At 46.5% G+C, this 11,028-nt stretch overlaps 1 protein-coding gene across 8 annotated transcripts in view; it reads left to right on the top strand.

Moving 5' to 3' along the window:
• Positions 1-936: 936 nt before the first annotated feature.
• Positions 937-11,028, top strand: part of LOC103189914 (protein NDRG3) — a 37,890-nt gene continuing 27,798 nt past the window's right edge. For 3 of the 8 annotated variants that reach the window (XM_042341676.1, XM_042341678.1, XM_042341675.1), the window contains exons 1-3: positions 937-1,111; positions 9,414-9,563; positions 10,476-10,511. In XM_042341676.1, the coding sequence (XP_042197610.1) occupies positions 9,468-9,563; positions 10,476-10,511 (132 nt within the window). In that variant the 5' untranslated portion in view covers positions 937-1,111; positions 9,414-9,467. The remainder of the gene's footprint in view (positions 1,112-9,413; positions 9,564-10,475; positions 10,512-11,028) is intronic. The other 5 variants (XM_007910474.2, XM_042341679.1, XM_042341680.1 and 2 more) reach the window with 4 other exon arrangements.

The raw sequence follows: 11,028 nt of genomic DNA, 5'->3' as shown, positions 1-11,028 counted from the left end.
TCCCCTCCGCTCCACCATTGGCAGCCATCCCTACACCCACTATGCCCCGAAACTCTGTAACTCTCTCCTTCGATCCCTCCGCCATGCCCCCTCCCTCCCTTCCTTCAAATCGTGCCTCAAAGACCTTCCTTTTTGATCGTACTTATGGTCACCTCCCCCCNATACCTCTCTCCCTCGCTTGGTGTCAGATTCCGCCACTGTCAAGCGCTCTGGGACACTACCCTGTGTGAAGGGCGCTATATAAACGCAAGTTGTTGTGGTCGTAAGCGAGAGGACGCGAGTTTGATTGCCGGTCTGGGCGAAACCTTAGGCAAGTTTCCTTACTCCGCACGCCTGGTTACGTAGCAGCGAATGGGAAACCCGGTTGTTCGTTGGTTGACGAATCGCTCTTCCTGGGGTAATAATCCCTTGAAAAAAATTGTAAAAAATAATAACGTGGTCACTCAATCCACGGCTGTTTGTGGGGACGACGTGGGCGTAATTGGCTGCAGCGTTTCAAACCCCCCCCCCCAAAATATAGCCAATCCACTTCACGGGTGTATTCTGCGAAGCGCTTTGAGACGTCTCGAAGACGTGATAAGAAGGCGCTTGCTATATCGAATGCAAAGATTTTTATTACATTAACATGTAACCTCACCCCCTCCCCCCCCCCACCCCACACAACCCCCTCCCCCCCCCCCACCCCACACAACCCCCTCCACCCCCACACACCAGAATCACAGAGAGGGAAGAAGCAGTTCGCTGGATATGGAGGTACAGTATTTCTCAGTTACCATATACACACACACACATATACACAGTGACGCTTCCATTGCGGTTGGTCGTGTCTCCTCCCCTCCCCTCCCTCCCTCCTCCCCCTCACCCCTCCCCCCCCCCCCCCCTCCCCTCCCCTCCCAGCCCAGAGCCACTGGGCTTCCTCCTCCCTCTCTCGGTGACGCAGCCCCCGATGTTCAGTCGGGGCGTGAGATCATTCGCCATCAGAGAAGCGGAGACAACGTGGAGTCAGTCCTCAGTCGGTCACAGACTGACACCGGGGGACCGGAGAGTGACTCGGCAGAGAGCTGAGCTGCGGGGGGTCCGGGGAGGGCAGCATTTCAGTTCTCAGTGCCCGGTGAGTATTGGGGGGAAAACCGATACATTTGTGGATACATTGTATCCACATTTATTGGGGGTGGACACATTCGCGGATACATTTGCACCGATACATCTGTGGATACATTGTGTCGCGATCGATACGCGTTGTGTTGGTGTCTGAGTGGATACATTGTATCGCTGTCAAGACATTTAGTGTCCGACGCGTTGGGAACAGATACATTAATGATACAGTACCGAAGAATTGATACATTAATGGATACATTGCCTCTGATTCTCTCTCTCTCTCTCTCTCTCTTTCTCCTTTTCTCTTTCGTTCTCTGTCTCTCTTTCTCTCTCTCTCTCTCACACACACTGTGTGTGTGACAGAGAGAGAGAGAGAGAGAGAGAATCTGGTCGTTAATATTTCCCATCCAGAACCGGCTCTATTTTTCAATCCGATTCACTTCCAACCCACCTGCTTAATGTCTGGCTGGCGTGTCAAGTGAATTCATGACTTTTCTTTATGTATACATATATATATATATGTATAAAATATATACATTTAATTTTTTTAAATAAAAATCGCAGGGTTTGGAAAACGCATCAATATATTTCTCAATATGATTTAATTGCTCGAGGGACAGACTGCAAAAGGAGATGGAGTGGTGGCGGGGTGGGGGTGGGGGGGGGTTCATATCTATCTATCTATCCATCTGTTTATCCATCGCTCTCTCTCTCTCTCTCTCTCTCTGTCTAATGCGTGTGTCTCTTTCCTTGAGTACTGTTTGAGCCTGGGGTGGGCTTTAGGCGTGGTTTAAGGGGGCCAAGAGGTGTATAATCTTAATTTGTTGCCAACCTGGAGCCCCTTCTGGTTGGATTGGACTCGCCTGGTTTTGCTGAGGAAATGGACAAGCAAAATAATAAGGAGCAAACACCAGCCAAGGAGATCAGTGCAGTCACACACACACACACAGTGACTCACACAGACACACACAGACACACACACACACACACACAGTGACTCACACAGACACAGACATAGAGACACACACACAGTGACTCACACAGACACACACAGACACACACACAGTGACTCACACAGACACACACAGACATAGAGACACACACACACAGACACACACACACACACACACACACAGTGACTCACACAGACACAGACATAGAGACACACACACAGACACACACAGTGACTCACACAGACACAGACATAGAGACACACACACAGACACACACACACACACAGTGACTCACACAGACACACACACACACATACAGACATAGAGACAGACACAGAGACACATACATAAAGACACAGTCACACACACATACATACATACACACACATACATACATACATACATACAAACATACATACATACAAACAAGCGTGTGTGCATGTGTGTGTGTATGTGTTCCAGTTCCATGTGATGATGTACCGCAGTGTCTTGCACGTCAATCTCTCAGCTGATTTAATTTGTCTTAAAAACACGGATGTGATCTCTTTCTTTCTCTCTCTTTCGCTCTATCTATCGATCCCTCCCTCCTTCCTCCCCTCACTCCCTCCTCCCATCTTCCCTTCCTCTGTCTTGCGAGCATTTCAGATATGTATTAAAGGACGGCGACTTGCAGTGGCTGCGTTTCTTCTGCTGAAAGCTTGAGGTTTCCTGGGCTGATCAGCTGGTTAAGAAAGTCAACATGATGAGATGCAGTTTCCCAAAGTCTCATCTCTTTCCCTTCCCCCCCTCTGCCCTCCCCTCCCCTCTCTCCTCCCCTCTAGAAAATGTTTAATGGGATTGCATTACAAGGAAATGCACTCTCAATAACGTTTCACCTTGTGTGCTTTGACCTTGGAGGGGGTGGTGGGGGGAGAGTATAAATTATTTTTCTCTCCTCTCTCTCTTTCTCTCTTCCAGGTACAATAATAGCTAATACAGTAGTTTCTTGCTATATATACAGTTGTTAATGTCCTTATTTTCCTATCCTTCGCGCTGTCTTCCCCCACCCTTTAATTCTCACTCAGAGCTCCCTATTTACCTTTCCTAGATTTCGAGAGGGAGGGAGGGGGCAAAGTTCTGGGGGAAGTAACACTGCAAAGAAACACGAGATCAAACATCAAGCCACAGTGGCTGACCTCTCGCCCTCCATCCAGTGACCCATGGCTGCCTGGCACACCTGTGTGACTTGCTGATCTCCTCGGTTCAACACCTCCCCTCCCCAGGACCTGCTGCCCAGACTCCTGTATTGGGATTGGCCGCTGGAGTGAGACGTGCCTGGTGTCTCACCACGAGCCTAAAGTCTTCAGGTGAAAAGGGTGGCTATGGGTGCAAAATTCTTAATTAAATGCAATTAGTTGTTAAAATTGGGTGATTTCGAGGTTAATAATCCCTTCAAAAAATAATTATAATTTGGTCATTCAATCCACGATTGTTTGTGGGACGCTGCTGTGCATAATAGGCTGCTGCATTTTGTCCACAAAATATACATTCAATTCATTTTACAGTATATCCCGTGAAATGCTTTGAGTTAGTGACGTGATAAGGCACTATATCAAATGCAAGGATTATTATTATTATTATTGATTGTGTATGTTGTGGGTGAAATGGGGCAGCCAATTGTGCACAGCAGTGTCCCACAAATAATCATGGATTGAGTGACCACGCTCCCCGAAACACTTCGCCTTGCCCCCTTCCTTCCCCATCTTCAGGTCCCCCCTGAAGATCTTCCTCTTTGACCGTACCCACGCCTGTGTGAGGGGTACTGTGTAAATGCAAGTTGTTGTTGTTTTGTGATGAAAGCGGTGCTGGCCAGCATTCATGGACCTGCTTGGCTTGAGAAGGTAGCAGTGGGGATGTTCGTTCTCTCTCATGACTTGCCAGCCCACTTCAGAGTGCGTTTGCCATTTAAGGTCAGCTAGACAGGCACAGATAACAGGTTTCCTTGGCTGAAGGGCATTCGTGAACCAGTTGGATTTTCACAGTACAGTATGTTTTGTGGCCATTATTTCTGATGTTAGCTCAAATTACAATATAATAATAATCCTTGCATTTGATACAGCGCCTTATCAGGTCGTCGGGACATCCCAAAGCGCTTCACAGAATATATTGTAAAATGGATTGACTGTGTATTTTGCAGGTGAAATTATTAATCATGTTAATAAACTTTACAGTATATCCTGTGATGTAGAGCGTGGGTGCTGTGCTTTTGGAGGAATGCTCAGTCATTCCCCAGTTCGCTGTCACGCTTTAAACCCTGACCCGTGGAGTGTCAGTTTCAGCAGGAATTTCTGGCTTGCAAGCCAGCTCTCATCCGCTGAGCCAGCAGCTTTGTGCACGCGACTCCATTAGCCAAGAATCCCAGCGAGTCCCAGCGATTCCCAGTGAGCAGACGATCACTTTATTCTCGAGCGATGACCAGCGCGGCATTGACTGCTAATGTGGCATCCAATCCATGTGCCGCCACGTGATAAATTCACTGTCGATTCATTTTAATTATTAATAAAATTCCATACTTGATATACAGCGTAAACAAGCAAACTCCGAATAACTCGACCCCGGCTTAACTTGTCACTACCACTTAAATCATCGTGCTGTCAATATCTCTGCTGCAGTTATTGATGTATTTATACACATGCCTAACTCGCCACTCCTTTCCCTTGGTGTGACAAGTAATCAGAAGTTTATATACATATATACATATATATTATATACATATATACATATTATATATACATATAGTATTATATATTTCTGCCTCCAATTTTCTACTCACATTCTCCCGAAAGTGCTGACTTGTGCCAGTGTAACAGACACCCAACAAACACTTTGCTCAGCTGACCCCAGACAGTGAGTGTTGTCAGGCTATGTGTTGCTGGTGGGGGTGGGGGAGACTAGGATCACAGCTGAATCCAAACCTGTCCTCACCTGATGTCAGTACAGGCTCACAATCTATGAGGAGTTCTCACCCACGATGTTAATCCTTTTGTTTCATAATAATAGCTGTAAAAAAATGCCTTGAAACACAGCGCTAGCAGGGAAGTTGCTGCCGGGTGTAGTGACTGTGAATTTGTAGGTGGACTGGGTGGGGTCATTAGAGAAGCTGAGGTCAATTCTCAAAACATGATTGATTTAGAAATTTTAGCTGTTAAACAGAGGCTAATGTGGTAACGAGGCTCCTAGAGTGACGATGAGGCGAGTGGCTGATTCAACAACAACAACAAAATGACATTTATAGAGTGCCTTTCACGTCGGGAGTACGTTTCAAAGCCCTGAACAGTCAGATGTCAGGGCCCGAGCATTGGGGGAGGGGTGGTGTAGGGGTGAAGGAAGGCAGAAAGGTGGGAGGGAGACCAAAGGCACGGTCGAACAGAATTTGGGGTAAATTCTGAGATGGAGGGGGGTGGGGGGGATATAAATCAGGATAAACAACAACAAATTGCTCCCTTCACATAGGGCAGTGTATCAAATAATAATAATCCTTGCATTTGATACAGCGCCTTATCACATCGTTGAGAGGTCTCAAAGCGCTTCACAGAATATACTGTAAAGTGAATTTATTGTATATTTTGTGGGAGAAACACGGCAGCCAATTTGCCCTGTAAACAGTCGTGAATTGAGTGACCAAATTTTTGTTGAGGGGTTAATACCCTCTTCCTTATTATTATTATTATTATTACTTCAAAGCGCTTCCCAGTGGTAGAGTTGGATGCTGAGACGAGAAGGGGAGCAAGTGGGAGGGGGTGACTCCAGGTTTCTTTGAAACCACCTCAATCCTGAATAGCATATTAAGATGTGACGCTCTTTTAACCCAAGAGCCAAAGTGAAGGGCTGTACGTGTCTTAAGCGAAACAGAGGTTGAGCCATCTCGACTCTCCACTTGAACTCACAGATAAAATTGTCTGCAATTAAGCACTGATTTGGAAGTCTGACTCAGAGTCTGTGATGGCAGGTGAGGGAATATCTGTCTCACTGGGTAATCCAACCATGTTGCCATTTGAAACAGAGGCAGCTTTGCTAATGTTATAATAATAGTAATAATAATAATCCCTGCGTTTGATATAGTGCCTAATCATGTCGTTGAGACGTCTCAAAGCGCTTCACAGAATATACTGTAAAGTGAATTGACTTGTGTGTTTTGTGGGTGAAACCCAGCAGACAATTGCACACGGCAGTGTCTCACAAACAGTGGTGGATTGAGAGACCACATTTTTTGTGGGGAGAGATTATTACCTGGGGAAAGCGATCCACCAGTCGACCAACAACCTGGTGTTCTGGTTTCGTGGTGCAGGGGCAATGAGCAGAGATCAGGGGGCAGGAGTAAGTCAGCGAGTGCGAGTGCAAAACATAGTATGTTTGATGCGGTTGACTTCTCTAAGGAATTCTAGAATTGTTACAGCACAGGAGGAGGAGGAGGTTTGCTGTGTGCCTGTGCCAGCGTTGTGAGAGAGTCGCTGAGTCTCGTTCCCCAGGGCTTAATTAGAATCAAAGAATCTTACCGCACTGAAGGAGGCCATTTGGCCCATCATGCCTGTGCTGGCTCTTTGAAAGAGTTAACCAACTAGTCCCCAAAAATCTTTCCTTTTCAAGTATCTCTCCAATTCCCTTTCGAGATCTACGATCAAATCTGCTTCCACCAGTGCATTCCAGATCGTAACAACTCTGTGTGGATTTTAAAAAAAATTCTCTTGGTTACCAACCCACCTGCCAGAGGAAACAACTTCTCCCTACCGACTCTTATCAAAACCTCGCATCATTTTGAACACCTCTATTAAATCTCCCCTTGACCTTCTCTGTTCTAAGGGAGAACAATACCGTATTCTGTGCCAGGGCGGCCTTTTGGCCCAGGCTGTGACAGGCTGCTAAGGGGGAGTGGAGCGCAGATTAAAAAGCTGACGACTCTTTAAGTCCCTGTCCCTGTTGATTCCCGGAATGTTCCGCGTGGCGGTCACCCAACTGATTATCCAAGTGTCCGGAAATTGCGGCCTCCACCACCTCCGCATCTGCAAACGCCGTGATTTTTTTCTGTAGCGCATTGGTTAGCGCACTCACATCGCAAGCGAGGTGACCCAGTTTCGATCCCCGGATGGGTCAGGGCGAACCCTTTGGCAGGTTTCCTTACTCCACACACGCGCCTCTGTTTATCCAGCAGTCAGTAGGAACCCGCTTGTTAGTTGATTCGCGGATCGCTTTCCGGGAGTAATAATCCCTCAAAATAAAACTAATTGGTCACTTCAATACACGACTGTTTGTGGGACGCTGCTGTGCCCAATTAGCTGCCGCGTTTCACCCACAAAATACACAGTAAACCCACTCTACAGGATGTTCTGTGAAGTGCTTTGGGATGTCTCAACGACATCAAAAGGCACTATATAGAATGCAACTATTATTATTATATTGTTTTTTAAGGACTGCCGGGCATGCAGATTTTTTTAGATACAAGTGAAGTAGGCTTTAGAACTTGTTCGCAAGTTCCCATTTCTCTTTAATCACGTTAAAAAGACACAAATCCCAGGTTTTATTCCTCAGCGTTCCCATTTGTTCCAGTGATTATCTGATCCTCTCAACAGCCCCATCTGGTCCCATCTCTCGCTGCTCCAGATTCGGAAACACATTGTAATTATTTTAAGTACGTAAGACTTGCACATTTTATTTATATTGATTTGGTGTTGCCTGGAAACCTGCCACTGTCTGTGAGATGGCATTGTCACTGCCTTCTGATCACCAGCAGAGAGACCATTACAGGAGGCTGTGTCTCACACACTAACACTTATCTATAAATCGCTTCACGCTCTGGCACCTTCCCTACCTCTCTGCTTTCTCCCCACTCCACCACCCGCCGCCTCCACTCAGCCGGCTCTGGCTTCCTGCTCATCCCCTCAGCTCCACCATCGATGGCCGTGCTTTCAGCCACTACGCCCTGAAGCTTTGTAACTCTCTCCTTCCATCCCTCCACCTTGCCCCACCCCTCCTTCTCCATTTTCAGATCACGACTGAAGGCCTTCCTCTTCGACCGTACTTTTGGTCACCTCCTTCCTTCCTCCCCCTCCCCGGCTCAGTGTCAGGTTCCACACCGATAAGCGCTCCAAAATGCTGCCCTGTGTGAAGAGCGCTATATAAATGCAAGTTGTTGTTTTGTTGATCTCCAGGGGAAGAGAGAGCAGTGCAGACTGAGTGCTTTACACACTGATCTCCAGGAGAGAGCAGTAGAGACTGTGTCTCACACACTGATCTCTCTCACTGATCAAGACAGAGAGAGAAAGGCACATACTCTGTGTCTGTTCCTTGTAGATGATTAATTAACATTTAATTGTTTTTAAACACTCAAAATAACTCTCCATCATCGGACTCGCTAAATTTGCTTGACTTGTGAAAGGTACCAGGACTGTGGTTCCTCAGTGAGAGGGATGTCATTGCTGAGAGAGGGGGTGCAGTGTCATTGCACAGAACAGGTGACTTGAGTTGCATTAATCTGCAATTCCCGTGAGTCAGTGCAAGACCTTCACAGTAAAACACACGGCAGAACAGTCAATGATTAACGTCTGCCCCATTTAACTGAAGGACGGTCGTGTGACATAGGAACATAAGAACGTAGAAACAGGAGTAGGACATTCAGCCCCTCGAGCCTGTTCCGACATTCTATCAGATTGCGGCTGATCTGTATCTCAACTCCATTTACCCGCCTTTGTCCCATATCCCTGGATACCCTGACCTCACAAATATCTATCCACCTCAGTCTTGAAAATTTGAATGGATCCAATGTCCACAGACATTTTGGGGGAGAGTTCCAGATTTCCATGAAAAAATGCTTCATGATTTCACTCTTAAAATAGCCTGGCTCTAATTTTAAGATGATGCCCCCCCTTGTTCTGGATTCCCTCCAACTACCAACAAAGGAAATAGTTTCTCTGTAGATACCCTATCGAATCCCTTTATCATGTGAAACATTTAACTGAAGGACGGTCGTGAAACACCTCAATCAGATCATCCCGCCCACCATACCTTCTAAACTCAAATGACACACTATCTTTACAATACATCCTGCAAAGCGCTTTGAGACATCTCAACAACATGCTGAAGCGCTGTAGCAAATGCAAGGATTATTATTATTATTGTCAAAAGGCAAAACACTGCAGATGCTGGAAATCTGCATTAAAAGCAGACGTCGCTGGGACACTGGGGAGAGAGGAAAGTGAGTTAACATTTGCGGTCGATGACGAAAGGTTACTTTCCTCTCTCCATAGATGCTGCTAAGTGTCCCTAGCAACTTCTGTTGTGTTTTATTATTATTAATATTATTATTATCTTCTCTCCTCTGTGTTACAGTGACCTTGCCTGCTTGGGAGCAGTGCTTGGCTTTGTGCTCCAGCGCTCTGTACAATGGAGGAACTCCAGGACGTGCAGCTGACAGAGATTAAACCACTACTGACGGATGGGGTAAGGGACGGACTTGTTCTCATAAAGCAAAGTGAGCAGGTAGGCGGGCGTTCCTGACGCTCCTTAGACACACTCACTGCTGTCGGGGTTAAGAGGAGGAAAATAATGTGCTTTGTTACTGGGATGGGGGAAGGGGGTTAGCGTGGGGCAATGGTAGCGCTCTCGCCTCTGAGTCAGAAGGTTTGTGGGTTCGAGCCCCACGATGGTCCTTGGAATCGCATAGTCTAAGAGCTAATGCTCCAATGCAATGCTGGGGGCGTTGCCGCATTGTCGGAGGTGGAGTCCTTCAGGTGGGATGTTAAACCAAGGTCCCGTCTGCCTGTTCAGATGGAATTTAAAGATCCTATGGCGCTGTTTGAAAAGAGAAAGGAGTTTCTCTCTCTCCCAGTGTCCCTGGCCAACAATCCCCCAAATAAAATTGGTCGTTCACTCCATGACTATTTGTGGGACGCTGCTGTGCGCAATTGAACTGTCGCGTTTCGCCCACAAAATACACAGTCACTCCACTTTACAGTGTATCTTGTGAAGCGCTTTGAGGAGTCTCGACGACTTGATAAGGCCCTATAGCAAACACAAGGATTATTATTATTATGAACTAATTTGTCAATGGTGGGAAAGAGGAGGGAGAAACCTTGGATAAAAGTGGTTTAAAAATAGACTCAATCTCCACTGATTACTTCACAGAGCAATTTTTGTTTATCTCTCTCTCTCTGTGCATCATCATTCACACAGTAACAGGCTATAGAGCAACGCGTGTATGGGGGACACTTCATTATCACTGGTTGCCACTGTCGGTTAATGCAGTGAGACTTATCTCCCATTGACTTTAACTGTGGCCGACTGGCTGAATTGATAACCCTCTCCTGGGTGGCAATTAATTAGGTTATTGACGCCTTTCTCTTGTTCTCTCTCTTTCTTTCTCTCGCTCTCTTTTCCTCTCCATCACTGCAGAACTCGGCGAGGAATTTCCAAGACTTTGACTGCCAGGTGAGCTCCGCAGCTATTTCCACATCATCATCATCCTCCATTTGCATTGTCTCCTTAACATAGGTGCCCTCTCCACCCCCACTCCATTGCCTATTTCCAGAGAGTGTTATTATTGTCCAGCTACTGAAACCCAATGTTACCCTAACTACACATTAGGGATTTGGTTGCAATATTTCCCTTCTTTCTCTCCCGTGCCCCCCCCCCCCCACCCCCAAAACATGGCTAAATAGCCCCAGAACCTCACACAGAAATAAATCTACACCAGGAGGTAATTGGACCTTGAGAATGTGAGGTGGGGAGAGGGGGAATCTCTGTAGTGTTGACGATTGCTGACAATTGCTGACAACATAATCCACAGAACTCATATTATTCCTGCTCCCTGAATGGGAATAAAGGGGAGTAAATGGTGACTCGGTACATCAATGGTAATTATAGTAAATAATAATATTCCTTGATTTTTATATAGCGCCTTATCGTGTCATGAGCTGTCTCAAAGCGCTTCACAGAATATATTGTA

Source organism: Callorhinchus milii, unplaced genomic scaffold, assembly GCF_018977255.1.
Source record: "Callorhinchus milii isolate IMCB2004 unplaced genomic scaffold, IMCB_Cmil_1.0 Scaffold18, whole genome shotgun sequence".
Taxonomy (NCBI): Eukaryota; Metazoa; Chordata; class Chondrichthyes; order Chimaeriformes; family Callorhinchidae; genus Callorhinchus; species Callorhinchus milii.
This window is presented reverse-complemented; position numbering and strand designations above follow the sequence as displayed.